This window comes from Lutjanus erythropterus, chromosome 14, assembly GCF_056507025.1.
Source record: "Lutjanus erythropterus isolate fLutEry1 chromosome 14, fLutEry1.hap2, whole genome shotgun sequence".
NCBI lineage: Eukaryota > Metazoa > Chordata > Actinopteri > Lutjaniformes > Lutjanidae > Lutjanus > Lutjanus erythropterus.
The window spans coordinates 1887197-1912158 of NC_139330.1; the positions used below are offsets into that span (position 1 = coordinate 1887197).

The 24962-nt window shown below is 38.4% G+C and overlaps 1 protein-coding gene across 2 annotated transcripts; it reads right to left on the reverse strand.

Annotated features, from left to right (window-relative positions):
• Window positions 1-17129: 17129 nt before the first annotated feature.
• Window positions 17130-23752, reverse strand: asrgl1 (asparaginase and isoaspartyl peptidase 1). 2 transcript variants are annotated; one of them, XM_084735776.1, is made up of 7 exons: window positions 23664-23752; window positions 21971-22192; window positions 20789-20931; window positions 20451-20605; window positions 19078-19199; window positions 17542-17652; window positions 17130-17396 (listed from the first exon to the last, which is right to left on the reverse strand). In XM_084735776.1, exons 2-7 carry the CDS (start codon window positions 22155-22157, stop codon window positions 17182-17184), a joined length of 933 nt encoding a protein of 310 aa, XP_084591902.1. In that variant the 5' UTR covers window positions 22158-22192; window positions 23664-23752; the 3' UTR covers window positions 17130-17181. The 2 variants fall into 2 exon arrangements, with proteins under 2 accessions (XP_084591902.1, XP_084591901.1); XM_084735775.1 differs by lacking the exon at window positions 23664-23752 and adding an exon at window positions 22852-22877.
• Window positions 23753-24962: the final 1210 nt, after the last annotated feature.

Here is a 24962-nt window from a genome sequence, read left to right on the forward strand (position 1 = left end):
CTCTGGTCACTTGGGGAACAAAGCAAACTTTATCAGAACATTGCAATCCTGCATTCCCCAGATTCTTAGCACTTGGCAACCGGCTAACACACAGAGCGAAGAGGGAGAGAGGGAGAGAGGGAGAGGAGGAGGAGGAAGGCAAGAGGAAGATAGAAGAAAGAAGAGGACGGCAGGAGAAATAAAAGCTAGTCCTCACTCACAGTGTCTGCTACAGGTTTGAATCTGCAGGACAATAATGGACATTTTAACCACAAGAACTGTTCAGTCTTCTTGTAGTTTGACCTGCAGCTGCAGTTTGAGCTGTTCTCAACTGAACACTGTGAACGTCAAAACCAAATGTGATTCAAAAATCAGGACCTGTCTTATCAAAAGTACACACCTGGCAGTACATGACTAAGGGGCACTTTTTCAGTTTGGTTTTTGTGAAATCCAGTCAGCAGCTCCAATTTTGATAAAATCTCAACTCTTGACACCCCTCACTGCCAAAAGGAAGGTGGCATTTCAGATAGAGCAAAAACGGTCTGAATAACTGATTATCAAAGTTGAAGTTTGTCCAGTGAGTGCCTTATAAAAGAATCATTCTTTGACTATTTGGAGGTTTTGTTCTTTTTCTGGAACCAAATGGCCAGTGCCCTTTTATCGAGCATTTTAGCATGACATTCAGCACTCAGCAGTTTTAAACTAGAAACTAAACTGGGATTTTAGGTTTGCTGAGGAGTGCGTTTGTGTATTTGTACAAATTTCCATATTCAGGGAGACGTTTCTTGGCTCTGTGGAAATTACATATGTGAAAGGGTTTGGAAAGAGCAAGCTGCAACCACCAGAGCTGAAAAATGAATTGGTGTTCCTCTAATGGCCACTTGAGGCTCCAAAAATGAGTCGATCCCCAAAGAGACCTACATGAAAAAGTCCAACTTTACAGCAGAAATAAACATGTTTACAGCCTGGTGCTAAAAAGGTTTTGGTCTCTAGAGATAATTTGGTTGTTTAAATTATATTAAAGCTTAAGGATTTGCACAATAAGGGTGTGCTCATTTTGAATGACAGGTGGGTACCATCATAGATCAGCCTTAACTGCCAAGATGGTGACAGCCAGAGCCACCACACCGTGAGCTCCAGAGAAACCAAGGAGGTGACGTCACAGAGGCTCAATTCACTTTTTGTTATACAGTCTATGATAAATGCACAACAGCGTTATCAGATGTTGCCATACTGCAACCATTATAGGTGGATGTTTTCAAACTCTGTGGAAATTAAATGTTATGTATCTGAAAGGTACTGAAAGTTTTTGGAAATGCGTACATAGTAGGGTTGCACAATTTGGTAAAGACATCATATTGTGATTATTTTGACTAAAATTGCGATATATGATATGATTAGTGGACCTAAACCACTAAATTGCTGTTTTAAATGGAAGTTGTTTCCCAGGGACTTGCTGCCTAAAACTCTAAACTTGACAATAACAAACACTCATAGACTCATCAACAGGATAGATGATGTGCACTCACTAATTAACTCACTGAGTTACAAACTCACTCCTCAACTGCGTCACACCTCCTGCCCCCTCCTGAACCCACCCTATCTTCATCATCCTCGGAGTCAGAGTCCTGTTCATCTCCTCTGTAATGTTGCTATCTTCCCAGTCATCCAACGTGGCCTTTGTTAGACTCTGAGTCTGGGTCCCAGTCTAACAGGAACGCTAACTGAGCTAACTAGCTAATAGCAGCTACAGCAGAGTTAGCCACAGTCGCAAGAATAGAAAACTTATGACAGAAAACAAAAACATGTTTTTGTAATAGGAAGGCGCAGTGTTGTGGAAAATGTAGACTCCATTTTGAGGAAAGTCTGGCACTAACAGATGTCACTGATGCGAGGTGGAGGTCATCATGGTCTGATCTGTGTACAGTAAATACTCCAGGATGACAGTGAACTCAATGGTGACATATTGATGTTTAAAACTGCTACAGAGGAAACCTTTAAAGTATGGCAATCACCGTGTCTGTGTGTTCTTTCATCCACTCGAGAGCCACTTCTCTTATATCACAAACACAGCAACACAATGAGAGAGCCTTGGTGTGCCAGATTAAACACCATTAAAAGGTTCAGTGTATCAAGGACCCCGGCACTTCTGATGACCTCTAACTGTGTTATGTGCCAAAGTGAACCTTTGAAGTCCTGCAGCTCCTCGCAGACTTTCATCATCTGAGAGATTCAAGTATAATGTATTCTTTTGGCCAATCATTTTTGGATTGTATTAATTTTTTTGGCCGTCATGTATGATGTTTGTGTTTTCTGGGGATTTTCTGTTGATGAAGGTTTAGTTATCAGGTGAATTGTTTGAAGTGATCCATTTCTTGTAACTTGTGCTTATATCAATCCAATCTGAGCTGTTAACCACTTTACTTCTTTGCACTTTTCCAAGAAAATAGAGGAAACACTCTGGATATGAGGCTTAGATGACTGGACAAATATATAGGCTCTCAGTGGATGGTTAAGTCGCCAACTGTTATTTTTTGGGGGGAAGGGTGTGATTTTTGTCATTTATTTTGTTTGTTTGTCAGACAAACTGAAATGATGGCAGTCGTCTGTGTAATTACCCAACCTTGAGGTTATCTAGTTTTAAGGACTTTATTTATTTATTGTAATTTCAGATTATTGTATTCAGTCTCAGTTTGGTAAATATGACCGTCCACGCTGAATCCCCAGGGCAGTGGTAGGTGAAATGCACTGCATTGATTTCATAATTAACTGATATTTGGACTTATTTTTGGAATAAAACATAATACATTTTTGGCCTGGTAGGGTTGCTCATTGGCCCAGCGACCTGCCAGAAACACTGTAGGCTTCCCTACTTGCTAGAAAATTATTTGCCCTCACAAGTGAGTCAGATGCATTTTTCATGCATCAGAAACACTCTCGTTTTAATCTACACACCTGTCTGCACCAGCTCCGTTCGTCTCGCATCCCAGCTGCTTCCAACGGCCATAAATGTGACCTGAAGCATCAAGTCTACTTTTTCTGACAATATGCATGTAAACGTGAGGCTGGTGCCCAGCAAAAAGTAACTCAAAACATGACATTTGCGGTCCAGACAAAAGGGAAGTGCCTTTAAATGGCTAAATAGATCCCTGTATGTTCTTTATTATAGATTGGCAGAAGTTGTTTTATTTTAATTCACATAAGAAAATGATTTTAATCCAAGCCAAGGATTGGAAGTGTTTCACCATAAATGCATCACGACTTGATGCTCTGTCACGTTCTGCCGACGCCCTTTTTGTTTTGGGTTTTTTTTGCCCCTGCCCCTCAGAGAGCCTGAGTCCATCACTGGTCCAGAGGGTGTCGTCCGTCTGAATCCATGTGATTGCAGCACAAGTGTAATTGGTGACTCAGTACCTGGAGTCCTGAACTGTCAAGCTGATCCTCCATTCCAGTAGTTACTGCTCAGCTTACTGGATTTTGTATTTACAGGTTTCCTCCTCACTTTACCAGGCTGAGATTTATATACCATTCAGTAATATCTGAATCAAAGATAAACAGGACTTAATCTGTGCGCTTGACTTCATGATTTGATCAGAATTTAGCTTCTAATCTTCATTAACAACCAGTGGCTGCAACCTTTGCATTAGTGTGTCAGTAGAGCTGGAGTTTTCCTACAAGTTTCCATTCTTTATCTGATAACACGGATCCTGCCTTTTCCTCCGCGCCCTCCCTTCCTCCTTCGTTCAGCTCTCTCTGACCTGAGTCTCTGAGTTGACCTTGTTCATCAGTCTCTGTCAGCAGTTTAACGGACCAACGGATATTCCGATCAGGGTCCGGTGCTAACAGAGCTGGTGGCCCGTGTAACCAGAACTCTGATCATTAACACCGTTGGCTCCTAAAGGACAAAATCTGCGGGTTAATGTTCCTCGACACCCTCGGGTGCAGAGCACCAGGGGCTTACTGGAAACTATGCTTAGCAGTGATGCTGAAAAAGTTGATGATAAACTTCCTGGTCTTCCTCAAACACCTTCTACACCATTTCTACACAAGTTGCACATCATGTAGACTATTTGTACTTAGGTTTAAAGAAAGTTCAGTTTTTTTTGTTCCAGAGAGTGAAATAAGAAGAGTGATATCACTGTTACTACTGTAAAACACCTTATAATGACATGTTGACTTTGTTTGTACTGCACTTTTCATATTTTTTGCACAGTTCATATGTTCTTTTTTTAGTTATGCATACTGTCGATTGCACTGTTTGCACTTTTCTACACTCGGGCTAAACAATTAATCAAAATTTTATCAAAATTGCAATATAGTCTACTGCAATTTTCCAAATCACAGGATGCGCAATATTTGAAATGAAATATTGTGGTGCTGCAGAGGTGTCCTGGCAGGCAACTGAATTTTCTAGACTTCAGAAAACATCTTTGTTTGGTACAGATCCCTGAGAAAATGAAGAGGAGAATAATGTAAAAATTACCATGTCCTCTAATATCGCAAATCATATCGCAATTGGGATATCAGTCAAAATAATTTCAATAAAATATTTCTTCAAAATTGTTCAGCCCTGTTCTACACTTTAATTTTTACACTTTAGTTTAAACTTCACTATGCATGTTAAGTACCATGTTCTCACATTAGTATTAATATTGTTAATATGTTTAATCTTTTCATTGCATTGCCTAGTTTTTGTTTTTTCCTTATTTACTATCCGTTTTTCCACAATCCCTTTGCATCTCTGCTGCTGTTAGACAGAAATTTTGTCCCGGGTATAAATGAAGAGCTGCCTACCTACACAGAGCTGGAGCTGAGAGGTGATTAGCCTTGCTAGCTTAGCTAGAGACTGGAAGTAACAGCTGGCCTGGCTCTGTTCAAAGTTTTAAATAATATAGCAGGTAGCTACCCTTAAAACCACAAATGCTATCTGTTTGTGCAAAGAATTAGTGAATGTACTTCAATTTTAAAATTATTGGTAGATGAACCTTCAAACTTTGGAGGGAGCTGAGCTAGCTCTTTAAGCCAAGCTAACCACATCCTGTCTCTGTACGTTACTCACAGACATATGAGAGTTATAAATCTTCTTTTCAAAGTCTCGTAAACGAGACTTGAATGAAGCCCGTTTTAAGTATTCCTTTATCTTTTTCTTTCTGGTTTTCAGTCACTAAACCTCATTATATAAAATGATTAGATGATAGCACATAGAGAAGACGATTCCTCTGTGTGTCCATCAGTGCAGATCACACACACAACAGACACAACAAGATGAAACAGGGTGACTCGGCTGCAGAGAAAAGGTGTGAGAGTTTTTTTAAGCACCACAGGACTGACATGTAGACCCAAAAGTTCAGCCTTGATTCAAAGATCGAAACCTTGATTCATTGTTGTTTAACTGTAAAGTAAGGATTAGTAGCTTTTAACGTAATTGTATAGATTATGTGGATGAATAACCAAGTTTTTGGCCAGACAGAAAACAGTAAGTGAGCTGATGAAAGTTTCAGATATACCTTATCAACAGACTACAACAACTACTTGTTCTCAAGTTCACCTTGTTTGCTGTGTACCGAAGGAAACCAGCTAATTTGTTGCATTAATGTGGCTTGAACAGATAAAATAATGGAAACTATTAATCCCATTAAAGTCAACAGAACCGAGCTCTGAAATGGACTGTCGATCCAAGTCTGATGGGATGCCTGATTTAAATTAGATGGTGTCTGTTTTCTGTTTCAACTTGGCTCCATGTTGTTTTTACCGTTTTCATTCAATTACCTCTTTTACTGCTTTTTTTTTTTTTTACAGTATTCATTCATGCATACATTTTTATGGAATGAATACCTCCATTAAAATAGAATTGTTTGGCATTCCTCCCATCTCTCCACTCCCATTCTGAGTTCAGCTCTTTGCTCCCTGCCCTCATGTAATGTATTGCGGGATGGGCCGAGAATTCAGGAAGTCACTCCTGCCGTCTCCATGGCAACCCTGAGGTCAGCCCTGCGAGGCCGGAGACCCCTCCTCAAACACAAAGAGCCAAGAGGCCTGGATCAACACAAACAACCCGGCTTACACACACACACACACACAAACGCAGGCGAGCTCACAGGGACATAAACTGCATTCAACAAACTAAAGAACTTCCTGTGCAGCCATACAGCAACAAACAACACATATTCAGTATACGACATAAAAACTACAGTAAATAACCGGTGAAGACGCAGCACTGGGTTGCAGTGATGCCTGATGTATTTTCAAGTTAAAGAACGAAGTCAAGACGTTTTTGGGAGATTTCTTCAGATTACTGGTTAACAAACTGATGCCACAATCATCCCAGTGCTCCCAGTAGATCATTGGCTCTGGAGCTACGTGCTAAAACCTCTCCAGCATTTGCGAGTAAATGGCGGCGGGACAAAGTTTATGAGCTGACACACAAGCGAGTGTTTCAATTATCCTGAAAAAGGAGTTCAGTTGGGTGGCGATAGAGGGTGTGGGACAAACTACAACTGTGCATCGCACAGCTTGACTCTAGTTTGAGAACAAGGCTAGGGATAGATGCTACCTAGCCACTAAATTTGGTGGCCAAAGTACATTTTTGGTGGCCCAGATGTAACATTATGTTTAAAAAGGCAATTAATAACTTAACACAGCCTCACATAGATTTTATTTATTGCGTCTGCTTGTTATTTGTAGGACTACAGATGAAAATTAGCATCTTGCTAAATCTGGTGCAACCATGTTTTCATTTTATATTAATGATAAATATTATTGCACGCTGCCCTTACAAGCTAAAAGCTTCTCAGCTTGTGGAGGAAACTGGCAGCACACACTGCAGTGTAAACTCCTGCAGGCATCCACTCCTGAACTGAAATGTTGCTGTTTCATTTTTTCATAATCAACCTTTGGTGGTTCTGTCTCTGTAATGATCATGTTAGCAGTTTGAGTTGGTTTAGTAAACCAAGACTTAGTAGCCTCAATGTATCAGTAGCTAGCCAGCGACAAGTAAACTTATGTTCACTGTTTTTGTAGAATGCTGAACTGACAGTTGTGAAGGAACCAGGATATTTGTGAAACCATAACATTGTGTTGGTGAAGACATGAAATACGGTGTCAAGTTTGGTGGCCAAAGGGAAGCTTCACAGATCCACAGATTAAATCAATAACAAAAATAATGATTAGTTGCAATTTCTTGCTTTCAAATCACAACTTTTGAATCCATATTCTCTCCACTTACAATGATGACCGACAAGCTAATGTCCTTTTCTTTAATTCTTAAGGGTTTTGCCTCGTCCTGTTGGAAGAGAACAACAGATTTGTGACTGAAAGCTTCCTCAGTCCTCCTCACATTCATTCTGCCTGGGAACCAAACTGACTATCATCCCGAGGGAGGAAAGAGTTGGATGAATAGGCAGGGCTCAGAGGGTCACTTTCAAATACAACCCACTACAGATTACTGATTACCTACTGAAAGTGTACTTTCACAAGTTTACTAGTCAGTGATCTAGTGGTGCGTGATGACACAGTTCAACTACCTTCGTTTAGTGATTATCACAAGAGGAACAACCACCAATAAAGCAGTCTTTTGGACCTTTACATTTGAACTAATAATGATTTCCTTATTACCCTAACATTTCATGAAAAAAGTTCTCTGTAGATGGGTTTATCCTCGTCTGCATCCATTTATTCTACTAATCTACTCATTCCTCAAATTTAAACACATGCTCTATTAATGCATGACCTGATTACTTCACATTATTTTTGGATTAGCCTACTTGAACTTCAAAAACGATGTAGAATTCAGAACTTAGTGCCATATATAGACAATAACCCATATACATGTATTTTTGTGTCCATAATTTACCACAGTGAAAATATTTTTTTTCCTTTCTAAATGTAATGCCTCAGCTATTTTCTCAAAAATGGCTAAATGTAATCTGATTACTCTGCATCTTTCTCTTACTATAGTTGCTGCTAGTGTTCCATGCAGAATTGCTTTTTATGTAAAAATTAGTCCAGCATCCTATTATTTAAAGATGGATGTTACAGTATATCTCTGTATATTTCTCTAATTTATGTTTTTTTATTTTCAGCAACTATTATACTCTGTGGTACAACACCTCTGACAAGTATCACAGTTAATTAAAGTATCCGGCCTGAGCTCCCCCACTGTATGAAATGCAGTAGACTAGTTGATGCTGAATGTCCAGTTCTCCTTAGACAAACTCAATTTAAAAAATCTATAAATTGAGAACATATTTGATTGTCAGCATATTTATATACCAGGTAGAGCCCAAGTAAGGACATTTAATGATTCTTATGTGTCTTCCAATAAATTCGGCCTCGAAAAATTCTGCCAGGCAGTTACTATAATCTGTAGTACAACACTCCTGACAAGCATCACAGTTAATTAAAGCACCCAGACTGAGTTCCACTGCTGTGTGAATTTATTTAAATCTTTTCAGATTGTTCACATAGTTATATAGCAGGTACAGCTAAAGTAAGGACATTTAAAGAATCTTATGTGTCTTCACACTAATTCGGCTTATACATAATTAATTTAGCAGCCATCATACCATTAAATCTTCATCTTATTTGTGATATACCAATTCTTAAAGTTATTTTTTGTGGACATTAGTCGTTCTTCTGATGTTGGATATATGCCGAATTTATAAGTGTTATATTTTAATACATGTCATCTAACAAAGACTGCCCTACAGTGTACGCAAGTGTGCTGAAAGCTATGGTAAATCAAAATGCATAAGTATCTTAACGGAGTTCTGAGTGGCATCGTGCGAGAGACAAACAGAACCAGACTCGGAGGTAAGTTAACTCACCGTGAGCACGTCCCTGCGGACAGCAGTTGTAGACAGCGGACCAGCGGCTCTTTGTAACGTTATTTCGTGATGAATTTCAACAATTCCTGATGAACTTTAATATAAAAGTGACAGACGTTAAGAGGTCGGTGAGAGTCAGACATTAAAGTCAGTCTTCAGCGGATGCCGGCCGGCCGGTCACTTGTCCTCAGCGACTCCGGAAGACGGAGCAGAGATGAAGTGCTGATGATAAACACTTTTTAAAGTTCAGGAAATCAGAATATGTCATTCCTTTTATTTTTCCTTTTAGTCTCCGATGTCCTCTTCCCTCTGTCCCAGCTGAGAATGTCCGCTGTAAACTCTGAAGGTTTTTGTAGGAGGAAAAGTGGATGGAGTCCGGCCCTCTTTCCAATGACCGCTGTGAAGTTAGCTCAGCGCCGTTAGCCACAACAGAAACACGTTTCCGGTTTGTCCTTTCAAAATAAAAAGCAACATTAGCAAAATTCTATACAGTCCAATAGGAATTTCACTTTTTCCAGTATGATCCCCTATTTTTCTGTAAATATATATTAAAAGAAAAAAACTATAGGAATTCTGAAGATAAAAAGTTTTGGTTCTTTGTGGATTTCCATAGTCTTATTAGAAATCTGTTTTTTCTTTTCTATTTGTTTCAATAAAATCCCATGGGACAGTGGTTTTTAAACTGGGGCCCAATGGGACCAGCAAGGGTCCTTGAGTGGGCTGTAGGGGGTCCACAGCAAAAGAAGGGACAGAATATTTGAACTTTTATATCACAGGTTTCAGAAGCCGGGACAACAATCAGGGTCCTTGATGGGAAAACGTTTGGAAATGCCTGCCTTAGGATTCCTATAAATTTCTAAAAATCATATGAGATTTTTTTTTTTAAAAGATTTCCTTTATAAAATATTTGTTCCTCACAAGACTTTCACAGTCCTATTGAAAATCTGCTTTTAAGAGGATCTTACAAATACTTTCAACATTTATTTTAATCATTTAGAATGCTGATTCCTTTTCTATGGATTATTTGAAAATCATGTTAAAGTATGGGACACAACTGCACTACAAATAACTTTATGTTACTACAAAGTTGAGGTTTGCCTGTTATCTTTATGCTTTTTTGTTTGTTTTTATAATAAAATGAGTGCTTTTATTCTGAAAGCAGTATCAATATTTCCGGTACCATGTGGTCTTCTTGTGTTTAACTTGACGAAGCTTCCACACTGGCCAATAGCCAGGAGGCTGTAGGACAGGAGGACATCTCTCACCTTGCAGTCTCAGGGGCTAGTACACACACACACACACACACACACACACACACACACACACACACACAGTGATTGTGTCTTTTTTTAAAAAGTCATCTGGTCTGATTAGTTGCTTAATTTTTATAATCTGATTACTTAATCCTGATTACATGTATTGTGTTACAACCCATCCCTCCCCAACAGCAAAAATGAGCTCAGCCTTAAACACTTACAGCAGTAAAATGCAACATACACATTAATGCGGAAGTAATATTGATCCATAAACAGCAGATATATAATAAAATACTGAAAGGGAACATTTTACTGCACAATGAATACTTTTTATTTTCATCATTTAAGTACATTTTGCTGATAATACTACACTTTTTACTTCAGTAAAGTTTTGAATGGAGGACTTTTACTTGTAGTGGAGTATTTTCACAGTGTAGTACTTTATCTAAATACTTCTTCCACCACTATATATATCTCAACTGAAGCTACAAGGTCAGTTTTGTACTTTACATACATGTGAGGACATTTAATCTGCAGTATGACCCCACACAGAGGTCTGTGCATTAATCAGCCCGCATTATAGCTTTGTTTAGACACAAACCAGTACAATAAAAACCCACTGGTGTCTCCTACTGGGACTGAAGAGAACTTAAAGATAAGTGAGGAGAGCAGAGCAGGGCCTTATCTAACCTTGCAGAGGCTGCATCAACCTCCACACTGCTGACTGCTGAGAGGTCAACTGTACGCTGGTGTCCTTTTCATTCCACATGGATCAGCTGAGGGTGTTTCAGTCTCCTTTTATGTGCAGACGTCCTCCAGCCTGCAGTGTCAGTTATTTAAAAGAGCACAAAAAGCCTCGATTCAACTCCCTAAACATAATTAAAAAACAAAACTCTGACCTTAAACAGGATCATGAGCCAGTTTTACCCTCTATGTAATCCTAAATTTGATCTGATAATGTTCCTCAGAAGCTATAAATAATAAAAATGATAATAAAATGATAAATTGTGTGGCATCACTAAAGTAGACATGTGATGTTCATACAGACTCGGGAGCCTGGGTCTTACTTCACTCTGCCAGGGTTTAGTTTTGACGTTCTGTATTGCTTATATACACATTTAGAAAAGAAAATGTTTTTCCTCAGAGACGTGAATGGAGAGTGTCCATAAGTAACAGTGTTGCAGAACTGCAGTGACAGAAATGACTGCAACAGAAATACTGCTAGAGTTACTACTGAGTTGTACAGTTAAGTTAGTAACCAAATAATTATAATGGCATTTCAAAACAAAAATTATCATGGTTTTACTGTATGTAACCATAAGATGAAAAAGAAAGGGGGTGTGGCCACTTAGTGGAGGAAGAAACATTCACATCTTCTATTTAAAGTTACTACAGGTAACTTTCATATTGTGTAGATTCTGGAACCCCCTGTGGACAACAGTGGTAGTGTTTACCACCACCACTCCTCCCACTTCCTTTTAACTTTGCCTTGGAAAATGTAAATACAAGCTCTTCCTGTCTGTATGCCAACCTGGTGGCAGCATTGATGATAACTACATAAAAACAGCAGAGAAGAAGAAAAGCAGAAATACAAACAAAGCTCTTGCAATGAATCTTTTCGTTGCTGTATGAACAGAAACAGGTTTACATTTGTGTAGCAGTTTGCAGTGATGCATTTACTGATCATTTAGAAATAAACAAGAAACAGTTACTCAACCCATGAAATAAGAGAAAAAATAATTTTTTTTCAACTTTTTCATTCATAAAGGTGCAGGGAACAACTAGAGGATAAGAGATGCAGTGATGAAAGTGGTTTTTAAACTGTATTTATTAGATAGAATGAAAGAACTTCAGTTTGGGACGATGATTGTAAAGTCTGGGACAGTTGCAGGAAACTGATGAGACAAGTTAATTTACAGCCTTGAAGGTTTCCTTTAGCATCTGCATGAAATACCAGGCTTTCCATACACCCAAGAGTACCACAGATGGCCTACCTGAAGTAACTGCACAAAAGTCAGATACAAAAGTTATCGCACGGTTTATTTTGGGGGTTGGTTAAGTGTCCTGAGCAGCAAAATAATGAGAAAATAAGGAAATATGGGCAGAGAGCTGCAGAGTCTCTGCAGGTACAGACACCACCACACACTGACAGTCGGTTATAAGTGATGATTAAAAGGGCTTCTCTTTATGAGTCTGTACATTTATTTTTTTTTCCTGGAAAATGTTGCATATATATCTACCAACTGTGCAAAGAATAGTTTTGTTCCAGACCAGACCACCCAGTTAGAACATCATCAAGCTGTCTTACATAACTCTGGTGGGCTAATAACCTGATGCAGGAGATACGGTGAGCTATAATATAGCCACAGAATTTCCCACCTATAAGCCAAAATAAACTGTTGCATCTAATGTAAGTAAACACAGGCCGGGTCGGCCCATGTGACACTCGCTGTGGCCCACTTTGAGCCTCCGTGTTGCAGAGTCTTTGTCTGAGCTCTGTCTGCTGTCTGGGTAACCCTGCAAACCCAAACCCTAACCCTGAACTGGCCCCTGAAGAAGGGAGAGTCGACCCAAATGTCCTCACTTCACAAACATTTCCTCACTCTGAAGGATGAGGAGTCAAAGTGCTTCTCTCACACACGTATCGCACATCATGGACAAGAAAAACACACACACACATCTCATGTTCTCAACCTGAAATGGCAGGAGGCGTTTGTTCCGTTTGCTTTTTCCACTACCCTCATTATGTTTTTTTGTTTTGGGTACAGACCAGAGCAGGAGAGGCAGATAAAATGCCTCCAGATTGAAGAATAAGTGTTTATAGTCAAAGCAGTGTGAGGATGTGGGGATTAGGTAAGACAGTTGACACTCAAAGCAGAGCAGGGGGGTGTGACCTACGGAGGATACCCCACCCACTCATTTATGTTGTCCTAAAGAAGAATTGCAGAGGACTCTGGTCATATGATTTGGACTCAACTGGATAAAATCAAAAATAACATGCAACTAGACCTGGACTCTAACACCAGTCACTCACAACTTGACTTGGACTTGGGCCACTTAATTCACCAGATCCACTTTGTTTGAACCAATCAGACAAGGTCGACACTATAAAAACAAAAAAGCTTAGAAAACTCCAAAATTCAAGGCAACAGACTGCAATAGATTTTTTTGAGTTTTGAGCCCAACTTGAATTCTTTAGTTTTGAAAAAGTTTTATCAACTACTGATCTTTTCTTGAGATAATTTACTTCACTTCTTAAGATAAACTCTAAGCTTTTACAAAGTCAAAACATTGTATTTTTTTAAAAAAATGAGTAAATGAAGTGAAAGCAAATATAAAAATTTTTGTTTTCAATTAAAATGACATCAAAGATAATTTTGCTTTCATGCAAAAACTGATCATGATCTGCAAACAAAACAGTGATATATGTGTATAACTACATGCAGTGTACTGCATATACCTGAAGAAAAGCATGGGAGTTAAGACGGTTGTGTTTGCACGTCTAAGCAAATGTGTGTTTGGTACACATGCAAACAGGGCAGAGGAGAGACAAAAGACGGGGAGGAGACGGACTGCGGGTCAAATTACACTGATGTGGTAGACGTGGCAGAGGTCAGGTGACCGAACACAGGTTTCAGCTGAGAAATTCTTTTGTCTCTCCTCCACAGTGTGTTTTCTGGGTTCTTCAGGTGGAAAAATAAACATGGGTTGTTCTTCTCAGTCAGTGTGTCTCATCCATGTTCTGTGCAAAGTGTTCCTCAGGGTTCAGTCCACTGAGCTCAGCCCAGGAACGTAAGGTGGAGAAGCACTTCACTTTTAGTTTGATTACTGTGTGTTTAACTGAATCCACAGGCTGTTCTTCTTTATTTCTTCCACCATCCATAAACATGAGCAGCGTCCAGTTTTGTTCCATTAAAGACAAAACACTCAGCTTTAGGGTGCAACAAACATTTCAGTGCTGCAGTGGTCAAACACCCCTTTGGCCTTCTGGGTCAAACACCTGACGACAACAGTGGCCTTCACACCTGAGCATGTATGACGATGTTACAGCGACACCCAGTGTTCAGACAGTGAACTACAAATTAACCTCTAGATTATTTCAACAACATATTTGGCTCCCACATACACATAATCTGGCACTTTTGCAGCTCTTGTTCTGACAACAGGAAAGCGACATAAGTCTCCTGTACAACAGTTCAGACCACTGAGCTGAACACTGCAGCAGGTTTGGACAAAGGAAGTAATGATTAATCATTGATCACCATCAATAATTTAACCAATTAAAACTGTATCCATTAATATTTAATCAATAGTCTATAAATGGCAGTAATTGCATCTCATTCGACACTGTTTTGCTTGGCGGAGCCAAATAAGGAAACTGAAACTTTTTAAAAAACACGTGTTTTGCATCTTTTACATTTTTAAAGATTAGTGAAAACCGAAAATGTGTAGTATTTTTCTAACAGTACTTTTACCTGTAATTGATTAATATTTTAGTAATGTCACAATACTTGAGTACAAAATTTTCTCAGTACTCTTTCCACCTCTGCTCGTCCCCTCCGTCCCATCAGGGATCTGCACCTGAGGTTCCTTCATGTTACACACACATGCAATATAGATAATTAATTCAATTCAGAATAGAATAGAAGTATATAGGATATATAATATATATATTTATATATAGAATAAAGTGAAATAAAGATATATAGTTAATAGGGTTCCACAATTAATTGCAATCCAATCAAAATCATGATGTGGGGAAGTGTAATATCCAAATCGCAGAACCAGAACCAAATCACAATTTGCAGAAGAAGCATTGTGATAATGAGGGACTGTAGTGGAGCAGAGACGTCCTGACCTGCAAATCTTGTTCTTCAGATGAAAGAAAATAAACCTAACAAATGTCACATTATGAGGATTTTTATTTTTTTGATAATTTGCAAAACTGATATTTCCCACCGACTGTATCACATACTGCAATTTGCAGCCTAAAGTTTCTCTGCAGTACAGCCGAGGTGAACAGAGCCATCTCACTGAAGGAAAACGTATAAATAGCACCTGATTCTCTCTACATCAGCACCAAGAGTTTATTTATAATACTGCAGAGCAAAGATGAATCTGATCACATACTGCACTGCTTCCTGTGGACACAGAGGTCAAGTGTCCAGTGACAATAAAGACGCGTCACTGTGAGCTGTGAGCATGTGTGATCACAGGCCTCAGACCAGTGCAAACCCGTCTGATGAGAGGAGATCCAGGTCTGTTCTCAACAAAGAGACATTTGGACCTCGACTGTAACTATTAATCCAGTCTGTTTTAATATAAAACACCAGAACAGACCAAAATGTGTCTGTTTGAGAGACAGACATCAGGACATCTGTCCGTGTTGATTTGTATTGGAACAGCTCCACCTAGTGGATCCAACAGAGCATCATACAGTCCGAGCCCCACACATCAGTGCACCTCCACACACAGACTTTTGTGAGTAAATGAAGCATGAAAGTGAGCAGGATTAAAGGTTTTTATTTTCAAGATTCAGTATTCAGACAAACAGTGTTCAGCAAACTAACAACCATCATGTGATCTGCAGCAAATACTAGCTCAGGTTCCAAGACTACCATAGAAAAATCACACAGATACAGAAGTTTACACTCTTAATCTCTGCAAAACAAGTATTTCATTACACAAGATAAATCAGGGTCTCTGAGGGTTTAAACTGGTTAAATTTAAGACTTTTTAAGACCATCATTAAATCAAGTTAAGACTTATTTTACTTTTATGAGCAGTTTGCATCAGGGGTTGTTGGTTCGATTTTGGTTTTGTTTCGCAAATGTTACAACGTGGTCAAAACAATAGTTTGCTACACATTTAAAACTGAGACTGAAGTTAATGAAACTTTAAAAAGTAACATCAACTTCATAATTTAAAGAAACAAACAATAACTGCACTTTTTCTGCTGATATATTGATATTCTGTTTATTGTGCAATTGAGCGAATGTCAATCCAGGTCAGTTCAGTTCAGCAGCTCTTCAACTTAGTTTTCAAGCAAAATTTTCAACTTTGTTCAGAATAATTGTTTTCTATTTCATTTTACGTATGGACAAATTATGAGCTAATTGTTAATTTTGGACCTGCAGGCTTACTGAGAATCCTTCACTGGCACCTATAAACAAAAAAGTTAGACAAGTTTAAGATATTTTAAGACCTAAACTTCTCAGTACTGGATTTTAATATTTTTTAATGACATACAGAAACCTCGTAAAGATACAATCAGATGAGAAACACACTTTCATTCTTTCTATTACTCAAAATCCTCAACTGAAGGAGGCACATTTCTGTCATAAAATCATTAAAAAAAATAATTCACACAAAAATATTTCTATTTAATTTGATTTAAAAAATACTTTTAAATGCTGAAGGGATTGTTAACAAGTTAGAGATCACATTTTTGGGATTATGCAAAACTGAAGTCATTCTGAGAAGAGATTCATGCAGAAATATTAATTTTATTATTATTATTATTATTTTTAAAACTAGATCCACTGTGTCACTTTACAGAATCAAATCCCTGATTGTAGCTTTGGAGAAAAAAAAAAGATAGCTTTATTTTGGCTCAAATCACTGCCACCCACCCTACATCCATGGCAAGACAGATTAATGGAAAAAATAACAGCAAAACTCCTCATAAAGAGCTCCTGTCATCACATATTTTAGATGACCAATATGATAAAGTGCTGTACTGACTTAATATGTGTTTTTTTTAAAAGATATTTTTATTTCATTTGGGGTTTTTTTCTCTCTATGTGGATGCACATGAACAGTGTTGGGGAAACTATTTTCAAATGTAGTTTACCAAACACTTATCTTTACTTCACAATTAAAAGAAGTTAAACTACATCTTAACTACTTTTAAAAGGCCAATATTGATGTGGTTGGGATGTTAATGATAAATCATAAGAACTTAATTTAACTGAATTTATTAATTGATAATTAATCTAGATGCAGCAGTTTTTTTTGGTGATTTTGACTTGAGATGACAAAAAATGGGCAAAAACAAGAAAAATTAATTCATATTTTCCAGCATAATTTAAAAGAAAACCCATTGGGGTTGTATTTTCTTGTCAGTGTGGCTCGTCGATGCTCTGGGTGAAGTGTTCCCCAGCGTACAGGCCGTAGTGCAGCGTGTCTGTCTGGGCTGCGGCCCACGCCATCTGCAGACTGGAGAAGCGAGCGGCCCAGTGACCCTGAGGGTCCACCGTCACCACGCCGCCCAGACCCCCCACTCTGGACTTCATGTAGGCCAGAGCTAAATCACTGGCTGCCTCTACAGACTGACCTGAGGACAGAGGGGAGGACACACTGGGCTTCATTCACAAATATCTTTGTACATTTTTTCTTCAGTTTATTTTTAAGAAAAATCCAAGTCAAGAAGGTGTGTGTGTGTGTGTGTGTGTGTGTGTGTGTGTGTGTGTGTGTGTTACCTTGCTCCATGTGGAACAGGATGAGTCTGGCTAAAGTCAACTTCATGATTGTTTCTCCGTGGCCCGTTGTTGACACAGCTCCAAGCATGTTGTCAGCATAACCTCCAGACCCTGAAACACACACACACACACACACACACACACACACACACACACACACACACACACACACACACACACACACACACACACACACAACAGATCATATCAGCCTATAGCAGTTTTCAAATCTCAAGAGGCACAATATGTGTTAAATGCAAAATATGAGTCATTTCAAATTACATATCGTGCTGCAAATGTCCTGGCCTACACATCATATTTTTACAAATGAGAATAATGATGTAAAAATTATCATTCCTTCTAACAGATTGAGGCAGCTGTAGACCAACAACCCCTGTGTGCTGTGAGGTAAAATGACTGATTTTGCCTCTGGTGTTTGGTTGGTTTAGAAAGAAAGCTATTGGGCTTATATAACAGCAATTTCCTGTCCAAAAAGTCTGTCTGACAGCAAGGTTAAATTATAAAAATATTACAAATATAGCATATTCTTAAACTGATATCAATTTTTCAGGAACTTAAAATATATGTTGCTACTGACCCTGTCAACAGCAGGACATTGTTTAGCGATTTAAGCCACATTCTTCAACTTTTTCTTGCAATACAAACTCTTCTCTGCAGAGGATTACAGAGCAGCAGTTGGTACAAGGATGCAATTACACATCCATTTCACTAGATAGGAGAATAATGCTTTAGCTCCTTTTCTCTTGTAGTGGTATTACCCACTCCAGCAAACTTTAACCCTTTATTGACCACTAATCTCAGCTAAAAGTCTGTCTCGTCACATTCTTCTTTCTGTCCATACTGATGTTAGTTTGTAGAGCACACAGAAGTTTAACAGCTCTGATTGGGTTTTTATCAGTCAGCCCGTGTTGTTTGAACCCAAAGTCTGTCAGAGAGTCAAGCTGTGACCTGACCAACTGACTCATGACAGTCTAATCTCTGCTGCACTGACAGTAACAGATCAGACTGAAGGGGTCAAAATCAACAAAACTAATCATACTGACTGATAACATAGGTGTGAACATGTGTTACTATAATCATCTTTATTTTAAAACACACTTTGTGTCCCAGATTTCTGTCAGCGATGTCAGATTTTTACAAAATCACGATTCAATCTGGCAGAAAAGGGGTTAGCTATACCCTAAGGACCCCTGTCTCACTTCCTGGTTTAAAAAAGTTGGGAATACTGCTCAAGCACTGGTAAACTTTCTGTTTTTATTCAAATTCATTAAATAATACCACGATCAGATGTGTCACAACCATAACACGTCAACTCTGCATGCAGCATGAAGAGAACTCTGAACAACTTAAAAAAACAAATTGTCAACTCTTCAATTAACCTGGAAAATATCAATATGGCTATTAAACCTTATAACTGGCCAATCTCCAAGAGATTACATTTTTTATTAAATGTAGATGAATTTACAAAATGTTCATCACTGCATTCTGGTTTTATCTATATGTGTGAGGACTGACCGATGCAGGGTGTGTCGCCCACTCGGCCCTCCATCTTGTTCAGGATCCCACCAGTGGACGTCGCACAGGCTACGTTTCCCGCGACATCGACGGCCACAGCTCCGACCGTGCCCATCATCCCCCTGCACGACAAACCACACAGGAGCAGCAGGATCATGTTTGAATGACGCTGCGTTGTACCAACAAAGGTTCATTTTTAAACTTGATTAAATCATGGTGTAACTTTAAGTTTTACTAACTTTGCTTTTAGCTAGTTAGCAAACAATGCAATGTTTTGTTAACTTTTTAGCTACCTTACAACAATATAATGTTTTATCAACTTTTTTTATTTAGCTAGTAAATAATGTAACATTTTGTTAACTTTTTTAAGCTACTTAGCAAACAATGTAATGCTTTATTAACTTTTTTAAACTACTTGCCAAATGGGCGCCCCTGTAGCTCAGTCGGTAGGGTGTGCGCACCATGTATTGAGGCTGTTAGTCCTCTGCAGCGGCCGCCAGTTCGCATCCCGCCTGTGGCCCATTTGCTGCATGTCATCCCCTGTCTCTTCTCCCCCCCTTCCTGTCATACCTTCAGCTGTCACGATCATTAAAGGCAAAAAAGCCCAAAAAATAACCTTAAAAAAAAAAAAAAAAAAAAATAGTTGCCAAATAATTTTTTAAGGAATATGGAGCAACCGAAAGTCAGTTCCCTGCTTTAATACTTACTGGGCCCCAACAGCACACAAATTTATTTATTTATTTGGGTAAGCAAACATCTCCGTATTGATCTAACTCTATTTAATTTCAGTTTACATCAATAAACCTTTGCTAAACTTAAACTACAACTAATCTTAGATCAAATTAATGTTCGTTGGTGCAGCCCAGTCAAAGGTACAACCAGTAAATTGGTTACCAAGTTAAACATTGCTAAAAATGGGTTAATAAACAGTCCACCAAAGACAGCTATCCGCTCCTCACTGCTTGTTGGCTTTGAAAAGTATGAAGCTCTCTTTTTTATGAGGAGGGTGCAGCTGCAGTCAGCTGGACTCACAGCAGTGACACTGAATTCCAATAATGACCCAGAGTCACAGCAAAAAAAGAAAACCTGTCCAAACATCCAGACGAGCTCCCCAAACCGATCCTGCTGCATAATCTAAGTCACTGATTCTTGATTCTTGTGCTCAATATGTTCCAAAAATTTCTCACTCTTCCAATAAATGTTCACAACATCACAACAGTCTCTTCAAAATGAAGCCAGAGGGATGAACGTCTCCTTTAGTAAATACATTTCTATACAAAGCTGCTGACAGAAAGCAGCACGACAATGTTTAATTTTCTGATAGATCATAGCATATTTGGGACAAAAAAGTTTAAAATAACGTCATGTCTCACATATGGTGCGCCACAGGGTTGGCATCAGGTGCCAGGTTCTTTTTCCAGCGCATGCGTGCGTAGTCAGTGATGAGGGACTCCTGGGGCACCTCGGGGACGCCCATGGAGCGGGCGAACTGATTGGCACCCTCCGATGTCAGACACACATGATTAGTCTGAAACAGAAGTTCACATCAATAAAACGCAAACTATTCCTTTACTTGCTTTGCATGGCCAACGTGTGAACAGATTGTAATGCAACTTCAAAAATGAGACCTTAGGAATTTTTTCTGGGAAAATCCAAAGGAAGTGACATTTATGTTTCACTTCATGATCATCCCATATATAAATGCACGTACCTTTTCCATAACCAGTCTCGCGAGCTGGATGGGATTTGCGATGTTGCGTACACAACTCACGGCACCACTAGCCAGCATTTTCCCATCCATCACCAAGGCGTCCATCTCCACGTCTCCTTTGACGTTCAGCACTGACCCACACCCTGAAACATAATCACAGAAATGATGAGACGGAGTGTTTCCTCTGAGGAACCGAACCAACAAGGTCATATCTGTACATTTAATTCTGTTGCACAAAAATTTTAAACTCTCAGTTTAAAATATGATTAACTTTAAACTTGCGCCTGAGGAGGTTTAACTTGTAAAACAGCTGCCTTTTTGAGATGGATTAAGCTAAATAATCAAGTTGTGTGATGAGTCTCTTCTGTCTTTCACTCCTGACTGTCCTGTTGTCAGTTTTTTATCTATTATTTGGCCGTGTTGCTCACATTAATTCAGCTGACAAGTTTTTCTTAAAGGAGTAGAAATTAGTGAGTAGACTGGTCTTAGCAAAACAGTATAACATTTTATTAACTTATTTTTGCTAGCTAGCAAACATTGTACCATTTTATTAACTGTTTTTTAGCTTGTTGGCAAACAATGTAACGCTTTGTTCACTTTTTGCCAGCTAGAGAACAATGTAATGTTTTAGCTAGCAAGCAAATAAACTTCTTTTAGCTGGCAAACAATGTAACATTTTGTCAACATTAGTTAGCTAGCAAACAACATAGCATTTTGTTATTTTTTTACTGTATTATTTACTTTTTTAGAAAGTTGGCAGAGATTGTAACATTTTAAAAACTTTTTAGTTAGATAGAAAAAAGTTTTATAGAAGTTTATAGAGTTTTATAGCAACAAGTTTTATTTTAGCTAGCTAGCAAACAATTAACATTTTGTTAACAAATAATGCACCACTTAATTAACTTTTTTTAACTAGCAAAAAATGTTACATTTTGTTAATATTAGCTAGCAAACAGTGTAACATTCTATTTGCTTTTTTTTTTTATAGCAAGTTGACATTTTGTTATCATTTTCCCCCTCTTTAATACTTACTCGGTCCCGACAGCATGACAGGATCTCCGTATTGGTTAAACTCTTTAACTTTAATTTCAGTTTACATGAATAAATTTGTATTTATCAAACAGAGATGAGTTTTTTTTAAAAGTTCTATTATGCTGCAGGCTGTGAGTGTTTTTACGTTACCTGCGTTGAAGGTGGGGTTATTCTCCATCTGGGTCACAGCCTCCACCACAGCGTCCATGCTGCTGCCCCCTCTCTGCAGGACAACGTACCCAGTGCGGGCTGCTGCACACACCCCCGAAGTGGACAGGTTTGACTGCTCTTTTGGGACGTGACCCGCTCCTCCATGGACCACCACCACCGGCAGCATGTCAATCAGCTGACAGGGAAATGTGGAGAGACGAGCTGCAACACAGGACGTGGACACTCGATTTAAAGGTGCTACCTGTTCTTAGGTAGCATTTCAGATATCTGTCACTTATATTTAATGTAGTTTATACAGTAAATATAATTGACATAAAATGGCCATGAAATGCCATCAGAGAAGCTAAATTAAAATATGGTTGAAGTGATCAAAATGTTAATGGAGTGTTGGAATTAATCATGATTTGTCCCAGTTCTCAAAAATGGCTGTTATATATCCTGTTTGTTTTGAAAGGTGCAATATAATTAATATTTTTACTGATTTACTCAGTAAATTCTGTGAAAATCCGTCATGTCAGATTATTTGCTGTTTGAATGAAACATATCTTCACGGTGTTAACTTCATATAAAACAGGTGGCTATACGGCAGCTACAGGATATATTAAATATGTTAAACCACAGCAGCCTTGTAAACTGCCTGTCTGTCGAAATAACGAGACACATCAGAAAAAGCGGAACCCACGTTTTAAAGAACAAGCTCGCCTGTTATGACCTGGTGTTTTGTGTCACAGGCTAATGTGACCGTGTTCAGGCTGAAAAAATAACAATGCTGCAGAAACCGAGCCGAGACTCCGTGAAAAACTCAAATATTTATTACAAATATTTGATTTATTAAAAAAAGTCTGAGTGCACCTACTCACCCCGAAGGTTCACGAGCTCGTCTGCAGCTTTATTTTGGCTCTGAAGACACTGAAGGTATTAAACCGAAGCTGTTAAAGCTGAAGAATAAACTGCAGCACTTCCGGGAAATAACAACAACACTTTCAAAATAAAATAACAACATAAATCAAATCAATCATAAATAAAAGAGTTACGAATAGTGTGCGCTAGAATTTTAGGAAGTCTTATAAAAGCATATTTCTGCCAATGTGATGGGAAAAAAGATTCTGTAAGTCAATATTTAAAAAAAAAACTTTGTCAAAATGATGATTTAGTATCTTAAATAACACCAAAAATAATGATTTAGTATTTAAAATTAACAAAAAACTTTCTCAAAATAATTTCTAAAAATAAAGACACCATATCTAAAAATAATGACGTGGAATCTAAAAATAGTGACTTAAAAATAATGACTTAGTATCTAAAAGAAATCCTTAAAAATAATAGTTTGGTATCTGAAATAACAAGAAACTCCTAAAATAATGACTTACTATCTTAAAATAATGACTTAGTATCTAAAATAATGAGATACTTTTTCAAAATAATGACTTATTATCTTAAAATAACAAGAAACTCTCTCTTACAGTTCTATCATCTTTCTGAACCCTATGAAATATTTGGGAAACGATCTGAGGATGGATTTAGATGAAAATACCTGGTCAAACATCTGTGAAAGAATACATTTTCTGTTTATAAGTAACAATATCAAGGAAACTAACTTTTTATGGGTTATGACGTTATTGTTACCATTCATTTAAAAAAATGAAAGAAAGCTGAAAAAGAAGTTATTTACTGAAATGAGACGGTTGTAGTTGGATGTGTGAACTGTTTGTGTTTCTCCCTGAACGTTGCCCTACATATGTGGAAACCTGAGTCAGTTAAGCAGGTGATTCGTTGCTGTATGTATTACTGTTCAGAAAAACGTTTGGGAGTGTTAGAGATAATGATGATGAAGGGTTGGGCTCAGCTCTAATTTTCTTTTGGCTTCGTGCCTCTTCCTCTGCATGTCACTGGCTCCAGACATGCAGCTGCAGCTCCTCTCAGTACTGTACGCCCAGTGGTGGTTCTGATGCTCAGTGAGCTGTTTGCAGTTCTGAAACACAAACAATCAAGATTTAGGGTCTGATTTTACATTCCACCATGAACTTACACTGGTTTAGATTTAAATGAAATATATTAAAAATATATATATAAATTAATATGCAAGCAATTTCATGTAGGAACTACTTTCTTTCTGCAGTGGAATCTATGAGAACTGGTATTTCCTGTATCACAACAAGGTGTGTTCATTATCTTTAGTAACTGGCTGAGGCTTTTTGGAAAAAGACACTGAGTTTTAATGTGTATTTTTGGTGCTTTGAGCAATACAGTTTTCTAATATGTAACCTTGAGGCCTCTATGCCACATTCTGTCCACTGGAAGGGCACTTTAAAGGGCACTACGCTACATTTTGTTCACTAGAAGGGTACCTGAAAGGGAACTTTACCAAGTTTTGGCAACTCAAAGGGCACTTTAGAGGGCACTTTACATACATTTTGTCCACTAGAAGGGCAGTTTAGTGGGCATTTTACTGTATTTTGTCCACTAGAAGGGCACTTTAGAGGGCACTTTACTCCATTTTGTCCACTAGAAGGGCACTTCAGATTGCAATTTACCATGTTTTGTCCACTGAAGGACACTTTAGAGGACACTTTACTACATTTTGTCCACTGGAAGGACACTTTAGAGGGCATTTTGCCATATTTTATCCAATAGAAGGGCACTGTACAGTGCACTTTACCATGTTTTGTCCACTGAAAGGCACTTTAGAGGGCACTTTACTATGTTTTGCCCACTGGAAGGACACTTTTGATGGCAATTTATCATATTTCAACCACCATAGGGACATCAAAGAGGGCACTTCTGTGTTGTTTTTTCAAACAGAGGGCTACAGGAGAGCCAGGGGGAGCTTAAAAAGACACAAGCTCCCCAGAAACCGTGATGTGTGAAATTCTGGGGGATCTCTAAAATTGTGAGAATATGCTATTCTTGCAGTGCATTTCTATTTTTCTGTATCTTCATCATCATGGATCGTGCATAAAATTCTGCTATT

Excerpts from the sequence above, each read along its gene's own strand:
- asrgl1 (XM_084735776.1), bottom strand. The coding sequence starts at position 22,157 with ATGCTGCCGGTGGTGGTGGTCCATGGAGGAGCGGGTCACGTCCCAAAA. Across the intron at positions 20,932-21,970 it reads TAACCCCACCTTCAACGCAG|GGTGTGGGTCAGTGCTGAAC; the intron begins GTAACGTAAAAA and ends ATTATGTTTCAG. Across the intron at positions 20,606-20,788 it reads CGAGACTGGTTATGGAAAAG|ACTAATCATGTGTGTCTGAC; the intron begins GTACGTGCATTT and ends CTTCTGTTTCAG.